General features: G+C 44.0%; 1 protein-coding gene across 3 annotated transcripts in view; it reads left to right on the top strand.

Annotated features, from left to right (window-relative positions):
- The window catches only part of LOC144479846 (opioid-binding protein/cell adhesion molecule-like), a 1,112,572-nt gene that overhangs the window by 686,375 nt on the left and 407,427 nt on the right, over positions 1 to 18,770 (top strand). For all 3 annotated transcript variants that reach the window (XM_078198839.1, XM_078198838.1, XM_078198840.1), the window contains exon 3: positions 14,038 to 14,163. In XM_078198839.1, the coding sequence (XP_078054965.1) occupies positions 14,038 to 14,163 (126 nt within the window). The remainder of the gene's footprint in view (positions 1 to 14,037; positions 14,164 to 18,770) is intronic.

Here is an 18,770-nt window from a genome sequence, read left to right as displayed (position 1 = left end):
AAACTTTGTTTGATAAAAGCTCCCCAGTGGGTCACTTGAATCACATCTGGAGTGAATAATCTTATGTTTACCCATGCCAAATTTAAAGTGTAAAACTTGTGGTCTCGGCTGACTTCATAGCATACCTTAGAGTTTCTGACCTGGCTCTCAATAAATTCAAGAAAGAGAGGCCATAGGTACAGGGTTAAATATTAGAGATTTAAAATGGAAGACGGGATAAACCACTTCACACAAAGCATTTTGAAAGTCACTTCCAGATTTAGTAGTTGAGGCAGTAAATATGATTGAGGGTTTTGTTGCGAGTAATGTGTTTATCATGGCAGAAGGGTTAGTGACCAGAGGACACAACTTTACGAGAGTTGGCAAAAAAGCCAGAAAGCAATATGAGGAAAAACAGACGTGGTGAGTTGTTAGGATCTGGAAGTTGAGTGGAAGTAGATTCAATAATGACCACCAAAGCAAATTGATAAATACTCAATGCCATGACTTTGGATTGAATAGGTGGATGAAGGAAAGTGTGTTGAATGGATATTGTAGAGGAAAAATAATATTAAACTGGGATTCAATCCTGAATCTCATCACATAATGTAAGCTGCTATCATTCTTTGCAATTTTCAACCCCCATGACGACTATTAGAACATGATTAATGAGCATGGTTACAATAAAAAGCTGGGTTTTGCATCAAAACTTTCCTGTTTGAACCAAATTGATTTTTTTTGGTCAAAATCTAACTCTGAATTCCTGTCTTTTCTCCACAACCTACTTTCAGCTGCAAAAATAAACACACAATCTCTTAATATTTATACAGCAGTTAAGTAATCCTGCATCTTTGTGCTGACTTATGTCAGCCACATTCAAGCAAGTAGTTATTTTGATATGTGCTTTTACAGCTCCTACTAGCTGCACTTGGTGCCCCTGTACTTTGTTGTTCCATTAATGCAGTAGTTCCCCAAGGCTTCGTTATCTCTCCCACTCTGTTCCTTCATATTTCTGCATCCTACACTCATCATGCTGATGATCCCACACTACATTCATCAGTTTCTTTCATTGGTCCACAGTTAATCCCATCTGCGGTTATTTTTCAGATATTTATTGCTCAATGCAAAAGGATTAGAAAATGTAGTGATTCAAACACACCTTTCAAGTCTAACAGCTGCCACCTCTCACCTTGTGAACTCCTTCTGCCATTGGCACTGTTGCTCTTATTATCTTATTTGACCTCCCCTGACTCTTCCACAGTTAAAATAGTCTCTTAACACTGTTTTTTCCTCTTTCCTATCAACTACTTTTATCTTCAACCACTTTGAATTCCATGTTTCTTCAGGAGTTAGGTACTGATGTGGTATCTGGGAGGTCAGGAGCAACAGGATACAAAATAAACATTTGTCGTTTCCCAAGCAATTGCTTACCAAGTCTCTAATTCTCTGTATCACAGCCTTTCTTGTCTTGTACTATTTTACTGATATCGCAATGATCAATGTTCCTCTGAACTTTCCTCTTCCTTTCCGTTTTAATTTTGAACATGGACTTTTTTCTTTATATGTTGTTATTGATTTAAAACCCTCTTCTTGGATTCATCCATCTATCGCTGCGTTCTTCCCCCTTCTCCCCCCCCCCCCACCCGCTATACTGGGTCCCTGAGATGTGCAGGTTAGGTGGATTGGCCATATTAAATATTGCCCAATTATCCAAAGATGTGCAAATTAAATGGATTAGCAGGGTACATATGTGGGGCTACAGGCATAGGGTGGAAAAGAGAGTCTGGGTGAGATGCTCTGTCAGAGAGTCATTGTAGGCTCAATGGGCCGAATGGCCTCTTCTGCGCTGTAGGGATGCTATGATTCTAAGAATTTACTGAAAAGGCTGAATAACAGAGTTAGAAAAGACCCCATTGGAAAGGCAAACATTTCAGGTCGATCCAAAGAGGAAAGAATGTTGTTGTTTTGCCATTTCCCGAAATTAGTGTCCTCCAGTTCCAAACTCTTTTGTCAATGTGAACAACCTTTTCCTAACCACTCTCACTAGACCCCCTCATGATTTTGAACACCTCAATCAAATGTCCTCTCAACCTTCTCAATGGAGCACAGCTTCTCCAATCTGTCCATCTAGGTAAGTTCCTCATCCTTGTGACCCTCCTCATAAATCGCTGCATCTGTTCAAAAAGCCTTTGCATTTTCCTTATGTGCTGACTGGTTAGCTCAGTTGGCTGGACAGCTGATCTGTGATGCAGAGCGACACTAACAGCATGGGTTCAATTCCCGTACCAGCAGAGGTTATTAAAGTTTATTTATTCGGCACAAGTAGGCTTACATTAACACTGCAATGAAGTTACTGTGAAAGTCCCCTGGTCACCACACCCCGGCGCCTGTTCGGGTCAATGCACCTAACCAGCACATCTTTCAGACTGTGGGAGGAAACCCATGCAGACACAGGGAGAGCGTGCAAATTGCACACAGACAAGTGACCCAAGCTGGGAATCGAACTCGGGTCTCTGGCGCTGTGAGGCAGCAGTGCTAACCACTGTGCTGCCCCATGAAGACCCCATGTTCTCAAACCTTGTCCCTCGCCTGAGGTGTGGTGATCTTTATTATGTAATGCCCTATTGATTAAGGGTGCATTTAAAAATCACAAGGTAGGCTTGGTAATTTGAACACTGGGAGCGATTTATTGCCGGCGTGCACTGTTCCACAGTCAGATCCACAACCGGGTCCCACACTGGGAGGAACTAATCTCCCAGGGGTCACCTGACCCACACTCTTAAAGGAACAGTATGCACTCTAAACCCCAACATACATTGTATACATATATCACAATCTTCAGGGTAAATCACCACCAGTCAGCTCTCCCTGTCAAAGGGAATGGTCACCTGGGATTATGGTGACTTTACCTTTATATGTTCTGACCAGAATTGAACACAACATTGAAGTTGGGGCTGAACCTGTGTTTTTATAAAACTCACCAAAATGTCCTTGCTTTGTACTCTGTGCCTCTAATTACAAAGCCAAGGATCCCATCTGTTTTATGGACCATTTTTCCAACTCACCCTGCCAGCTTCAATGACTACTGCACAGGTACCCTCAGGTCTCTCAGCTTCTGTATCTCTTGTTTGAAATTGCTTCTCCTCATTCTTCCTGCCAAAATGTAGCACTTCACAATTCTGTGCATTAAATTTCATCCGCCATGTGTGTCGGTTCAATGGGAGTTGGGAAAGTTTAATGCTTGGCCTTCCCACCTCAGCGAGAGAGTCCATCACGGTGGGATATTCATTGATGGAGGCAGATCAGCCAATCCAGGGCATATGCAAAGGCAGCCACAGTGGCTGCTAGGTACTGAGGCAGGCTGTTTAAAAGGCTAGCCTTGGTGCCATGATACACTGCCCCAGTGGGGCGAAAGAAGGACAAAGGTCCTCCAGCTCTCAGCCCCTTCCCTCCTCACACTTTCCATGCCAGCTCGTACTGCCCACCCACACCTATGCCACCTTCCATGCACCCCTCTCAGGCTTCGCTAATGGGCTGTGAGCTGCAACTCTTTGAAAACATGGCCCAACTTCATTAAAGGTGCGGAAGTGGAGATGATGATAATCTTCACAATGGAGCCAAGCAGGTCAGGAGTGCCAGAAACGGGCTTCTGACAGCAACCCAAGCCAGGAATCGAACCTGGGTTCCTTGCACTGTGAGGCAGCAGTACTCTAACCACTGGCCACCTGTAGGTTGGAGGATAATAGTTACACCTCCTGTGCTAACGGGACTGCCAAGAACATTGAAACGGAGGGAAGAAGATGCCTCTGCTTTAGTTGTCATTGCTATGCAATTTGAACTTTGTTTTATATCAGTTTCTTGAATATCAACTGGAAGTGTTGCCCCAGGCCTTTTTATCAGCTCTTGTTGAGCAGCAAGGTGTTTGTGGCATTAATTAATGCTTCACTGTTACACAAGGTAATTATTTTTTAGTTGAGACTTTGAAAGTTGGGCTGCTCATTTTTCATACAGCACCAGTCTGCCTGTACCGGTTGCGAGATTAATGATGCGACGTGTTACTTTATTCATTTTTAAAAATTTATTGCTGACATTAGTATTGAACGTCCCTTTCTCATCCTATAGAGGTGCAAAAAACCTCACTAGGGAAAACGTCAGGGCTATTATCATCTTCAAAAGATGTGGAACAACAACTCATACATCTTTAATTATTATTTGCCAGACTCGCGATGTTTTATGGGTTAAGGATGCAAAAAGGCGTGCCAACTTATTTAACGGGGCGAGATGACAATAATAAATTATTCATTCTTGCAGGGAATATGCCTGCGAAACCTTAATAAAGGACATCTGAAATATGAGGCCTGTCATCCATTATAATGAGACACAGTTATCAGCAGTTTCATCACTGCTTCAACTGAAACAAAAATATAACGACAAGACAGGAAAGAGAAGCATTTTGTTACTTGGAGTTAATGAAAAACAGAATTGTTTTTGATATGCCATGTACTGAAAATCAGCTGGCTTATTTTTGACCTGATAACTTAGAAATGGATCTCGAGTCTTGACTGGAATCTGTCTTTGCTGTCGGATGTTACAATGTGCTTCTCACATTCGGAAAGGAAATAAAAAGAAAATTTAAGAAATGAATGAAAAAAAACAAGAGCTTCAGATGTGAGAGTATCTTTGAATAGCAACATAGAAAATTGAAACTGGAATCAGGAGTGGGCTATTCGGCCCTTCGAGTCTGCTCCAGCCATTCATTTTGATTCCGGCTGATCATCAAATTCAATATCCTGATCCCGCCTCCCCCACCCCCTTGATCCCTTTAGCCCCAAGAGCTAGATCTAATTTCTTCTTGACCTCAACAACTTTCCAGGTAGTGAATTCTACAGATTCACCCCCACTCTCTGGGTGAAAAAATCTCTCCTCACTTCAGTCCCTTATTCTCAAACTATGACCCTTCGTTCCGGATTCCCACACCATTGGGAACATTCTTTCTGAATCGCCCAGACTTTGTTTGAAGGTCACCCATAGAATTGTTTCAGCCTTTTGTGGTTTCCATGCCATTAGCTTCAATATCCTGCCCGGTTCCAGGTGGTATCACACTTTGGTGTTGTTTCAACGTCTCCACACTGCTCTCTCCTATTCCTGATGTCTCACAATATCCTATCCTGGTTTCTTGCATAGTAAGAGATGCATATGTTCTATGACTGTTGTAAATTGTATCTAAAAATGAGTTGGACATAAGCTATTTCAGTACTCTTGTGGTCAAGTGATAGTGTCTGATAGTGTTGGAGGTCTGATGCAATGTGTAAACAGAGTGGTAAATCTTGGATTTACAAGATGGTTAGTTCCTGAACTCAGCCATTTTTTAATAGCAGGATATTACCAAAGGTACTTCAGATTGTACTCCCGTACCTCCCAACAATTTGAGCCTAAAGCATTGTTGAGGCCTCAAACAGTGATGGTGAAGGATGTGAGCTGACTGAAAGAAGGACTAGGAGAAAATAATACATTTGTGGGGTAAGTTATTACATGGCCGAAATCTTCCCTCTTCATTTGTGGCTGGAGTTTTCCGGTGCCGCTCAATGTGAAAGGAGGTTTGGCTGGAGCATGGGATGATGGGAAAGCTTATGGTATTTGCTACCAAATAAACCTGTTGGACTTGAACCTGGTGTTGTGAGACTTCTTACTGTGTTCACCCCAGTCCAACACCGGCATCTCCACAGCATGGGATGAGACCAGAGAATCCCACCCATAGAGTGAGTTGCTGACAAAGACGCAGCATTGAGTAATAGAGCGGGATTTTTCCACCCCACTGGAGTAGGGTGGGAAATATGAGTGAGAGATGATTTCTTGCCTCTCCCGATATTGCCAGCCCCGTTCTGCCAATGTAATCAGCCTTGTGTCCAGGAAGCTGCTCACCAGTGAGGATCACCTATAGTCACCCACCAACAGGGACCAGATGTGATGGCCTCGCCGATGGGATTGGAGGCGGTGGATGGTCGGGGCAGGGTCAGGCAGTGTTAGCCTGGCACTGCCCACCATAAACCCTTTGGTTCGCTGGAAAAACGGATGAGAAAACCACTCGCTTGCTCGCCCGTTCAACATTTTGTTGATTTTTGATAATTTTTGTTGTAAGGTTGTGTGTCGTTTGATGAAGGGGTCTAGAGGCTTGGATGGTTGAACAATAATTGTTTATCAATAACTTATAAGTATTGGATATAGTCATGACTCGGTGTTGTCCTAAGATGAGAAGGGAGAGATACAAAAGCGTCCAGAGGGGCAATTTTTTCACAGTGTGGTGAGTGTCTGGAACAAACTGCCAGAGGTAGTAGGAGAGTCGGGTACAATTTTGTCTTTGAAAAAGCATTTATACAGTTATATGGGTAAAATGGGTACAGAGGGATATGGGCCTAATGCGGGCAATTGGGACTAGTTTGGGGTTTTAAAAAAAAGGGCAGCATTGACAAGTTGGGCCGAAGGGCCTGTTTCCATGCTGTAAACTTCTATGACTCTATGACTACGACTCCTCTTGCCAACTCCTACCGGCTTCACAGATACGTTCTTCTCCTCCCATGTGACTCTCTGCATCATCATGTGGGCAGTACTGATTCCGCAGTCCCACGTTAGACCTTACATTCCCGATCATCCTGATATTACAATTTTAGAAGATGCCCTTGCAAGGAAGATGCTGAATGTCAACTGGGATAAAATGACCAAATCTGTGAAGATGAACAATGGTCTGCCTGAAGGAACAGACTGCCATCTCAAGAAGATCATGGTGTGTCCAGGATGCCTGCTGCCCTGGCTGAAGATGATGGAATTGGTTTTAGCTTAGGGGGAAAAAAAAGACTAAAACGAAAGGCTAAATCTAAGATGGAGACACTGGCCGTAATTCTCTGGCCAGTCACACCAGCAGGATTCCCTGGTCCCGCTGCAGTGATTGGAGATTTGGCTGAACGCCAAATTCTCCATCTTCGCTCCCAGGTTTGGTGGGGCACGAACGGCTGGAGAATTCTGGCTAATATGTATGGAATGATCGAAATAAAACAGTGTTAATAGACAACAGGTGTGGGAGCTGGCAGGAGAGAGAAACGTGAGGAATGATCTGTAACCAGTGTGCTTAGGATGGGTAACTGAAGAAAAAAATAATATTGACATATGTGACATCTGATGAGCATTGAATTTGGAACTTATTCTACGGACGAAGGTGACTTAATTCAGTTAGGAAACAACAGAAGGTCAACAACCAACTCTGTTCAGTGAGATTATGATCATGTGGCTTTCAGATTGTAATTATTCTATGTGTTTATTAATTTGATCCTTTAGTCCTTACATTTGACCTTCTGGAGGGAGTAATGCAGAAGAGTTGAGATGATCCCAGAGTTCACCGTGTCATTCAAAAAGCAATGGCAGCGCAGGTTCAATTCATGAATCTCACTGCCACACATGGCCTTAGATGTTCTTGTCCATGAGTGAGAGAGTGCAAGAGGAAGCATTTGAAGATCGCAGTTAGTCGACGTGGGCGGCACAGTGGTGAGCACTGCTGCCTCACAGCGCCAGGGACCCTGGTTCGATTCCCGACTTGGGTCACTGTCTGTGTGGCATCTGCACATTCTCCCCATGTCTGCATGGGTTTCCCCTGGGTGCTCCTGTTTCCTCCCACATTCTGAAAGATGTGCTGGTTAGGTGCAGTGGCCATGCTAAATTCTCCCACAGTGTACCCAAACAGGTGCCGGAGTGTGGCGACTGGGGGATTTTCACAGTAACTTCATTGCAGTGTTCGTAGAAATCATAGAAACCCGACAGTGCAGAAGGAGGCCATTCGGCCCATCGAGTCTGCACCTACAGCAATCCCACTCCAAGCCCTATCCCCACAACCCCACACATTTACCCGGCTAAATTCCTCTAACCTCCACATCCTGGGACACTAAGGGGCAATTTAGCATGGTCAATCAACCTAACCCGCACATCTTTGGACTGTGGGAGGAAACTGGAGCACCCGGAGGAAACCCACACAGACACGGAGAGAATGTGCAAACTCCACACAGACAGTGACCCAAGCCGGGAATTGAACCCAGGTCCCTGGAACTGTGAAGCAGCAGTGCTAACCATTGTACCACCGTGCCACTGCGCCACCGTTAATTTAATCCTACTTGTGATACTAATAAATAAAGTTTTAAACTTCAGAAAGAGAAATGCATTTTTCGGTAATATAGTGCTACTTGCCGCTTTGTGATGGTTGGAGCTTGCTGCTTTCACGCCTGCTCTTATTTTGGTGCTTGCTGCTCCATTTGGGATTTGACTGGGAACTCACAATGTCACACGTTGGATAATTGACACGTTAGCACTGTTCAAGGTAATTGTGTGATAACAGGCTGACTTCCTTGTGGCAAGGAAAGTGGCATCAAAATGTGCAAGAGTGAAAATGGGCCTTGGAGCAATCCAAAAGTAATTATAAAAAATGGCTTTAATTGAAGGAATGGGTGCAAAAAAAATGAACATATTGTTTTGAAAAGAGAATACTATTGGGCCTTGAAAGACTGTGGCGGGAATGTTACCACTGTTCACATCGGAGGGATTTTCCTATCCCGCTGCGGTGAATGGAGATTTGGCTGGGCGCCAAATTCTTCGACCTCGCTGTAGTGGGACCATGGCGTGACCGGCTGGTAAGATCGTGCCCTTTTAACTTTTAAATGTTACGTCGATTTTTTAACCTGCATTAATCTAAGCTAAATAAAGCATTTTGTTTGGTCGAATGCTTGGTGTTGCTTGCAGTTGTTGATAAGCCACTTACATTTCCCTTCTTAGGATTTCTGTTTTAAGTTGATTGGATGATTACCTTGTAATTCGTTTTTGGCGACTCCATCAGTTCCATGGAAACATGATCTGTGTGGAGCTCATCCCGGGCCAGGCTACAAATCAATCTCGGGGAAATTAGATTTTCCCTCGTTGAGGCCGAACAGAATGTGTCATTATTTAGCTTGTGTGGAAATGTGTGCAACATAAACAATAAATCTATCTGAAGTACAAACGAAACAGTGGTGCGTTATGGTGGAGCACTAACCTGCTGTGCAATAGATTGATAAGATGCAAGTTCATCACATTGTGACAAGTGTCACTGAAGATATATGGAGCAGAGACCACATGCTTCTTGGAAGGGAACAGTTGAGTGAATCAATGCAGGTCACTCTTGTATCTCTTCCAGTGGCTCGTTGCAGAGTTGTATTTTGGAGTAAAGGAGATCTTGCTCTTCATATGAGGAATTCTGTTTTAAAAGACAGGAATGGTGAGCCCGACACCCTAGATATGACTGTAATAGTAGATTCTCCACTCTCTCATTTCCTTCTCTATGTACGGTATGCTTTGCCTGTATAGCGCACAAGAAACAAGACTTTTCACTGTATACTAATACATTTGACAATAATAAATCAAATCAAATACCAAGGAAAACAAAACTCCTTTTTAAAAAGTGTACAGTCTCTGGCCGGAATCTTACCACTGTTCATTCCAGCAGGATTTTCCCATCCCGCCGCAGTGGACGGAGATTTGGTTGGTTGCCAAATTCTCCAACTTCACTGCAGCGGGAGCATGGCATGAATGGCCAGTAAGATCACACTCTGTGTTTAAAAAAAAGTCTTGTATTCATTCGGCTGTGCCATGTCCCTTCAACAGGATATTTGATTGCAGAAGATTCGGTTCTTTTTGTAATAATAAATCTAAAGATAAATGCTGATTCCACTTAATTCATCATTACACCCTCGACTCGATCTGGCTTGGATTTCTTTTTGTGTCACCAATAGTGCCGAATTTGTGTAAAAACTGGAGTAAATCTGCTGCTTTTTTCAGTGGGACTTTCAAAATGAATCTCCCACACTCTGCATCACAGATTGCCCTTGTGTGAATCACGCTGAAAATCTGTGGGCGGGCCTAATCCCACTGGACAGGCCGGCAGCACAGGTTAAAGTGGGCCACTTTGCATGCACCCATCGCCTCTCGATTGTCAGCCCCTCAAACCCGCAATGCTGCCCCTCCGATCCCCCATCCCCTGAACGCTGTCCTTCCAGACATCTCCGGGCCTGCCCCTCACCTCACCCAACAGTTCCTGGCTCACATCTATCTCTTCCCTCCCCACCCATGGCGGTCCTGATCCCCCTCCCCCCCCCCCCCACCCCCCAACCGCCGGCCAGCACAATCGCTGTCCTCACTCCCTCTGCTTACGATCCCAAATGCAGAGTGGCAGTGGGACCTCCCACCATCACTGAGTGCCCCAGAGGCCCCGCCACCTTGGCACTGCCCGATGCCTGGTGGGTGGTGCCAAGATGCCCCTTGTGCATTGCCACTTAGCCCCTTGGGCAGTGCCAGGAGGCACTCCCCCTTACCATCGAGCTCCAGAGGGGCCTCCATGGCCCCGCTTCACTCCAGCAGAGTTGGGCCACCAGCTCCCCGCTTGTGGGTTGGCAAATAAGAGACCTTTTTATTTCAGTTAAAATTCAGTTAAAAATGCCATATCTCAGGGGCTGCAGTTGTGGTACTCAAATGGCAATAATAATGAAATACAAGACAGAATGACATTTCTTCCTTATTGTCACTCAACCCCTCTAATTATGCCAACCTATTTCCAATTAAATTCAAATGCTGATTAGTTTCAAAACTATCTGTCCACCATAATATTCTGTACAGTGCGGCTGATGATTGGCACAAAGATACATTTCCTGTAATAAATTAAATTGTCTTGTCACAAACTGCCCTCAAAAGGAGAGCCGCTGTTAGTTCCTTTATAGATGTATGGTCTACACCCATGAGGGACTCGTACGATGTCTTGTAGAGAAATTTTGCTCGGCAGATCAATGCAAATGTGGTATGACTTTTGATCCCAGCAAGTTTTCAATGGAGTTTCCTATTTTTGTGATTGAGGATTTTACACGTTCTAGCTGTTTTCTGTTAAAATATTCATCACCAAAGAGGTATCCGATATTCTTTTTAAAATTAGAATTGCATCTAGATATCTATTTTCCAAGAATTGATAGTGAGAAAAAAATGGATGCAGTGCAGTCAATAATGCCAGAAGCTACGCATGTCCTTAATAAGCCTCATGCTTCAGGTTACCTTTGGAATGGGTAGACTCATGGTAAATGCAATTCAGTGCAGAAAAGTGTGAGGTGATACATTTTGCTCAAAGGAATGAACAGAGACAATACAAGATAAATTATACAATTTTAAAGGGGACTGGAAAAGAGAGCAACCTCAGGGTATTGGGGCATGTATCTTTGAACGACATGCGAGCAAAACAGTTCACAAAGGAAAGGCGATCCTGAGGTTTATACATAGAGGCACAGGCTACAAAAACCAGAAAGTACTGCTGAGCTACGTGAAACATTAATTAAATCCTACTTGGACAATTGTGTGCAACTAAAGCCGTGAAGGCTTTTGAGAGGATAGAGAAGAGATTCACTGGAATGGTTCCATGGATCAGGTATCACAGTTATGTGGACAGATCGGTGAAGCTCGAGTTCATAGAATCATGGAATCTCCACAGTGCAGAAGGCGGCCATTCGGTCCACCGAGTCTGAACCAACAACAATCCCACCCAGACCCTATCCCACAACCCCACATATTTACTTCGCTAATCCCTCTAATCTATACATCAGGAGACACTCGGGGGCAATTTAGCATGGTCAATCAACCTAACCCGCATATCTTTTGGACTGTGGGAGGAAACCGGAGCATCCAGTGGAAACCCACACAGACATGGGGAGAATGTGCAAACTGCACACAAACAGTGACCCAAGCTGGGAATCGAACCTGAGTCCCTGGCGGCGCTGTGAGGCAGGCTTGCCACCATGCCGCCCAATTGCTGTTCACCTTGGAGCAGAGGAAGCTGAGAGAAGATATATAGATACAGGTATTAATTCGATAAATAACAAAAAAACTGTTGTCAATCGTTTGGGGGGATGAGCAAATGGAAGATGATTGGCAAATGATCCAGAGATGGCACAAGGAACTAATTGGATTGGAGGATGCAGGATAGGCTAACGGCTGAATATCTCTGGAATAAGTTGCAATACAATAACATTGAGGCTGACTTATCCTCTACTTTCTTGGTTCATCTCCTATCCTCATCCTTTGTACGTTTTGTGTTTATCCTGTCCACAGCACATCTCACTGTCCAGCCACTAATGTTCTCTGACCAATATTGGCTTCTTCTTCACAAATGAAAAATCTTTGGCATCATTTTTAAGTCCCTTTGTGACATCAGCTTTCTCTATCTATGTTTCTTCATCCAACTCGAAACTCTCTGACCCCATAAAAATTCCCATTTATTCAAATTTAGATCCTTCCTTTCGCCTTTTCCTCAATCACCCAGGCCCAATTCTTGACCATTCTTTCTGCTAAGCTCTATGGCTTTTCTAGAACCACCCCCTTTATCTTGCTTCACAATGGCAGCAGTGTCTACCATCTACAAGATGCACCGCTGGAGCTCACCAATGTTCCTTAGGCAGAACCTATGACCACTACCAACCTATGTCCACTACCATCTAGAAAGAGAAGGGCAGCAGACACATGGGAATGCCACCACGTGGAAGCACTCCTCCAAGTCATTTACCCTCCTGACTTGGAAATATGTTGCTGTTCCTTCACTGTCGCTGGATCAAACTCTTGAAACTCCCTCCCTAACAGCACTGTGGGTGTACCTACGAGAAGGCAGCTCACCACCACCTTTTCAAAGGCAGTTTGGAATGGGCAATAAATGCTGGCTGAGCCAGTGATTCCCACTGGGTTTTGGAAAAAGAATTTCCCATTACACCATGTGAAAAATGTGGGATGTTATTTTTTTCTAAAGAAGTGCATGGGTGGCAGTGGCACAGTGGTTAGCACTGCTGCCTCACAGTGCCAGGGACCCGGGTTCGATTCCCGCTTGGGTCACTGTCTGTGTGGAGTTTGCACATTCTCCCTGTGTCTGTGTGGGTTTCCTCGGGGTGCTCCGGTTTCCTCCCACAGTCAGAATGATGTGCTGGTTAGGTGCATTGGCCATGCTAAATTCTCCCTCGGTGTACCCAAACAGGCGCCGGAGTATGGCGACTAGGGGATTTTCACAGCAAGTTCATTGCAGTGTTAATGTAAACCTACTTGTAACACTAATGAATGAACTTAAAGCTTGAAATGCAAGCCATTACTGTGAGAACATTTTGTATGCATTTAAGCATGTAACAATATTCCTCCAGAATGGCACTGCTGTTGTATTGAATTGTGCATCAGTCTACTATACAGAGTACTCAACCATGCAGCAAGTGGCACTTGTGAAGGTTTCACTGTGAATATTTGTGGCAAAAGCTTGTTGAACAGCCTTTTTATTTCTCTTGGGGATGATTGCATTTCATTAGCGGCTGTTGGTAAATGGCATAGACTGCCTGGATTGAACTGATCCAGTGATACTTTTGAGTGCAGATTTCAAGATCGATTTGGCCTTTTGAGCAGAACCAGACTTGCATATAAACATACAACATAATGGGTGCCACTTCATGGTACAGCTATTGTGAAACACCTGTAAAACTTGTCTGTCATTTTGTCCTTTGCACAAAAAAGAACTTGAGTTGCAGAAGTATTTTGACAGCCCTTACAGCTGAATGTTGAACACTAATTGCTTATTATTTGGCTTTCATTTCATGTATCTGTCACTGATGTACCTGTATCAGAGGCAGGTGGAAATACCAGTATTTGGGGTAGCCCTTAGAGACTGGAATTTAACCATTATTTGAGATTCTGATGTTTCTTAACAATTGAATATTGAACCATGATTAGGGATGTTGAGTTATTTCTAACAACTCCGTATTTCTTGTCATTTATCATAAAGCCATGCGTTGTGTTCTTCCTCTGACATGGGCTGAGAGGAAACTGACTTTGAAATACATTTGCTTGATGCATCTTTACGGCGAGGAATGTACTGTGAGGCATTAATAGATTTTAAGCACACAAACTAGCTTAATCTCAAAGAAATACATCAACGACTTCTCACTTCATCGTATTAAAACAAGCCTTCTGTGTTTGCCTTCTCAGTTCCACCAAAAATCGTCAACATCTCCAGCAGTGTCTCTGTGAATGAGGGCAGCAATGTGACCCTCATGTGCCTCGCTATTGGAAGGCCAGAACCCACTGTGACATGGCACCACCTCTCTCCATCAGGTAAGGGACCTATTCTTGTGTAAACCTAATTGGCATAGAACCACAGAGACAGGACACTAATGAGCAGTGAATGGAAAAAATTACACCTTAACAAAAGAGGTTTACTCCAATCCAGGGCAGGCAGGTATTGCTTATTACTGGTGGGTGAAATATATGTAACTGTCTGTAACGTAATGTAATTTACAAATAGGATTTTTTGTTCTTGCCAACTTAACATTGAAAGAGACACCAGAAATCACTGGGCCTGATTCTAATTCTCTGCACGTGAATGGGTTTTGAATAAGTTAAAGTGAAGCCCAAAATTCTTTTTAATCCTGGAATAAGGATGGTAGGATCAGTGCAAAAGCATTCAATGTTCATGTTACACTTTGTATTATTATGACACTTATGTAATTAGCAGATGCATGTTTATTGATTGGAAGTATTGGGAAGACTCTTAAGTTGCTGCAGTAGCTTGAAAGCAATTTGATTTTTGTCTCGAGTCTTCATGTGCCATTATTTCATCATGGGATATTTACCTATCATTATTTCAAGAGGTGTTGAAAGTTGAGACATATTGATGCACTCTGCTTTTGTAACTGACCGGCGTGTCAGATGCAACTTTCCAAATTTAGTCAAATTAAAGAATCTTTGCAACAACACAATGTACTGATCATCTTATGTGATGTAATGTGGATTGGTCATATATCTGCCTGTTCTGCAATTTTTCTCATGGTGTACTCATAGCTGTAATTGTAGCGACTGATGATTATTTAGATCAAGAACTCAGTATTCCTCACAGTGAGAGCAAATCAACCAGTGGCCCATACTGTAATGTGCTTGCATATTTCAAAATAGTCCACGAAGAGGTCCTAATGTTGATCGCTTACCTGCTGTCGAACAGTCTAAGGCGAGTATGCAGACAGTTGTAACTCAAGGACAGTCCTGCCATTTTCCTTCGGAACATGGAACCCTTCATCATCCTCTGATTTCAAAATCTTCCTCCGCTCAGGATAGCTTCTGCTTAGTACTAATAGCTGATGCATTTTGCAGCCACATTTACCTGTCAGTTGTAAAACAAAAGAAGTTCTTTCTGTTGTCACAGACCTATCCAATATTTTGTCGCTGTCATCGTGAGCCAGTCAGTCACAATGTTTTAGTGGAGGAAAGGTGAGTGACAGGAAGGATTATTTTATGGTTTGTTTATTGAGAACCACAGTTCATGATTTCACAATATGCATTTTGTTTGCACTGTTGAATAACTTGGGAAACATGTGCGTGTGTGTTTTTTAATCACAGTTCTCTGTCAGTTATGACTTCATGGGAATGCAGAATGGCACCTTACAGTAGGTCAGATATAAATTGTTGATGTGGTCCATGGCTCTGTCTCAAACAATCTTGAGAGATGTGTCATAACTTGAAAATAAATCACGAGAAATGGGGGGCGGTCACTTTGATTTAATTCTGACGTCTTAATGTTCACAGCAAAGTTGTGAGATGTCTGATTTTCAGACACACGTGCTTAGTAATAAAATAAAAATTAAATAGAAACAATTTATTCATTCTGAGTTTATGCACCAACATTAATGCAGAAACTCAGCTAATGTTCTGGGGACCCGGATTTGAATCCCGCCACAGCAGATGGTGGAATTTGAATTCAATGAAAAATATCTGGAATTTCTGATGACCATTGTCGGAAAAACCCATCTGGTTCACTAATGTCCTTTGGGAACGAAATCCTTACCCAGTCTGGCCTGCATGTGACTCCAGAGTCTCCAGAGAATGTGCAAACTCCACACACAGTTTAGTTCTGAGTTAACCACAGCGAATCAGATCTCTTTCTCCCCCAGAGTACTCACTTGCACAATTTTGATTACCAAGATCTGGTAAGAGGCTTTCTATTGCCCCTTTCTCCCTGAAGAGCATTTTGGCTTCACTCACTAAGCTCTGTGAGGAGAGTGTTAGAATGTATATCTAAAGGTCCGTGGTTCAATCCTGGGTTTTGGCATGAGCCCGCCTGCTGGCTTTCTTTGCTGGACAGCGCGGTGGCAAAGTGGTTAGCACTGCTGCCTCACGACGCCAGGGACCTGGGTTCAATTTCCGGCTTGGGCCACTGTCTGTGCAGAGTCTGCATGTTCTCCCTGTGCCTGCGTGGGTTTCCTCCGGGTGCTCCAGTCTCCTCCCACCGTCTGAAAGACATACTGGTTAGGTGCCTTGGCCATGCTAAATTCTTCCTCCGTGTACCCGAACAGGTGCCAGAGTGTGGGCGACTAGGGGATTTTCACAGTAACTTCATTGCAGCGTTAATATAAGCCCACTTGTGACATTAATGAATAAACATTAAACATTACTGAATAAACATTAAACGTAACTGCTCCAGATGCCATCCTTACCTGGTCTGGCCTACATTTGACTCCAGAGCCACACCAATGTGGTTGACTCTCAACAATTAGGGATGGGCAATAAATGCTGGCCAGCCAGTGATGCGCATGTCCCACAAATGAATAAAAAAAGAGTGCTAATTCCTTAGCTTGACTGGACAATTGGAAAACAGCTCTCTCCCTGTTCCATTTGAAAACACTTTGATCTCTGTCGGTGACGCTGGGGGTAAAAAGAGAGACACAAACATCAAACAGGCAACCTGCTGTTTGCGACAAGAGAAGTTGTGAAGGCGACAGGGCCTCGGAAGAGGCCAGATTAGTAATCAAGTTTATGTTATTCGTTGGAAATTAATTATACCAGTTGAACTCAGTGCGTCCACCTGACTATGAAATCAAGCCTTTTAAATCATTCAACTCCAGCCTCGCTTCATCCACTGGTAACCCAATGGGCCTGACTTTACCATCACGTTGCGTCTGTTTTCAGGCGCGGAAACTTGGCAAAGTCGGGCATGAGGCGAGTAGCGTGATCCGTACCCGCCTCCGCGTCGGTTGCCCCTTTACCAAGGCCCGAAAATGGCTGCGATCGAGACTGCACCCGAAACGGGCGCAACGGCCATTTAAATGCATTTGCACGCATTTAAATTGACTTAATGAGCTGCACGCCCAACCTTACATAAGAACATAAGAAATAGGAGCAGGAGTCGGCCATCTAGCCCCTCGAGCCTGCCCCGCCATTCAATAAGATCATGGCTGATCTGACGTGGATCAGTACCACTTACCCGCCTGATCCCCATAACCCTTAATTCCCTTACCGATCAGGAATCCATCCATCCGCGCTTTAAACATACCGGCACTTTCCGCTTTGGCACTGCTTTCGCCCATCCAGAATCGGTGCGAAACAGGCATGCTCCACAAAAGTCCGATTAGAGTGCCGAGCGTCCGATAACTCTCTGCTTGAGCTTGGTTGGGGAGGGGCGGGGGGGAGGGCAAGGTGGGTCCGATGGCTCCCTGCTTTAGATTGATGGGTGGGGTAAGGGGGGGGGGGGCGCTGCCACTCTGCCTGAGATCAGTGAGGGGGAAGGGGGGGGAGGGGCCTGCAGTCGGTCTGGGTGGCAGAGAGGGTGGAGGGATAAGGGGGGTCAGTAATGTTGTGGGGGTGGGGCAATGTCTGTGGGGACCAGGGGGAGGCATTATCTGGCCCGGGTGCAATGTGGCAGGGGAGAGTTATTCTATCATTATTTTTTCTGTGCATGCGCAGTTGGAAACGCTGATCGGAGCTGCAGGGTTTCAGGCGCATTAAGCCCCGGCCACAGGGTTGTGCAGCGCGATTCGGACTCGCTGATATTTTTTCAGGCAGAGTGCGTATGGGGGCGCCTGAGGACGGATCGAAAAGTTGGGTCTGAAACACGCCCAGTTTCAAATCCACCCAGCACTTCGAATCAAAAAGCTAAAATAGGACCCAAAGTGTCTTTTGGAAAAATTGAGGAGGTGCATGTGTGATCGATGTGATGAGCTGATCCAAGTCACAAGGGAATTGCTGTTGTTTAACCTCGCAATAATACAGGTAGATAGAAAGCAGGGTGAGTCACCTCATGTGCAAGATTGTATATTTTTTGTGCATTTATAACTGGAAATTTCTGTGTTTATCAGATGTGGATAGATCAAATTAGCTGCTGCTGAACTTTTAAAGGAAGCTTTGGGAGAAGTAAATAGCAAGGGACTTAAACTGCTCTTGTCTCTTTGAGTTGCAATTTATGAAAAGCATCCTTTTTGAATGCATTTATTTATGTTGTTGATTTGATTTGGTACTGTCACATATATTGGTATACAGTGAAAAGTATTGTTTCCTGCATGCTGAACAGACAAGGCAGACCATTCATAGGGAAGGCAAGGAGAGTGCAGAATGTAATGTTACAGTTATAGCTAGGGTGTAGAGAAAGAGCAACTTAGTGTGAGGTAGGTCCATTCAAAAGTCTGACAGCAGCAGGGAAGAAGCTGTTCTTGAGTCGGTTAGGACGTGACCTCAGACTTTTGTATCTTTTTCCCAATGGAAGTTGCAAAAAGTGGCTAGAGCAATTACCTCTCTCCAATCTATTAAGCATATTTGTATACATTATTTGTATACATCATAATGAGAGTGTGTGTCTTATTTATCCACCATTTTAAATTTAAATTGCTGCTCACAGGGTTCGATTCCCGACATGAGTTCCTGTCTGTGTGGAATCTGCATCTTCTCCCCATGTCTGC

Source organism: Mustelus asterias, chromosome 27, assembly GCF_964213995.1.
Source record: "Mustelus asterias chromosome 27, sMusAst1.hap1.1, whole genome shotgun sequence".
Lineage (NCBI taxonomy): Eukaryota > Metazoa > Chordata > Chondrichthyes > Carcharhiniformes > Triakidae > Mustelus > Mustelus asterias.
Note: the sequence above shows the minus strand (reverse complement) of the source record. Positions and strands in the feature narration are given on the sequence as shown.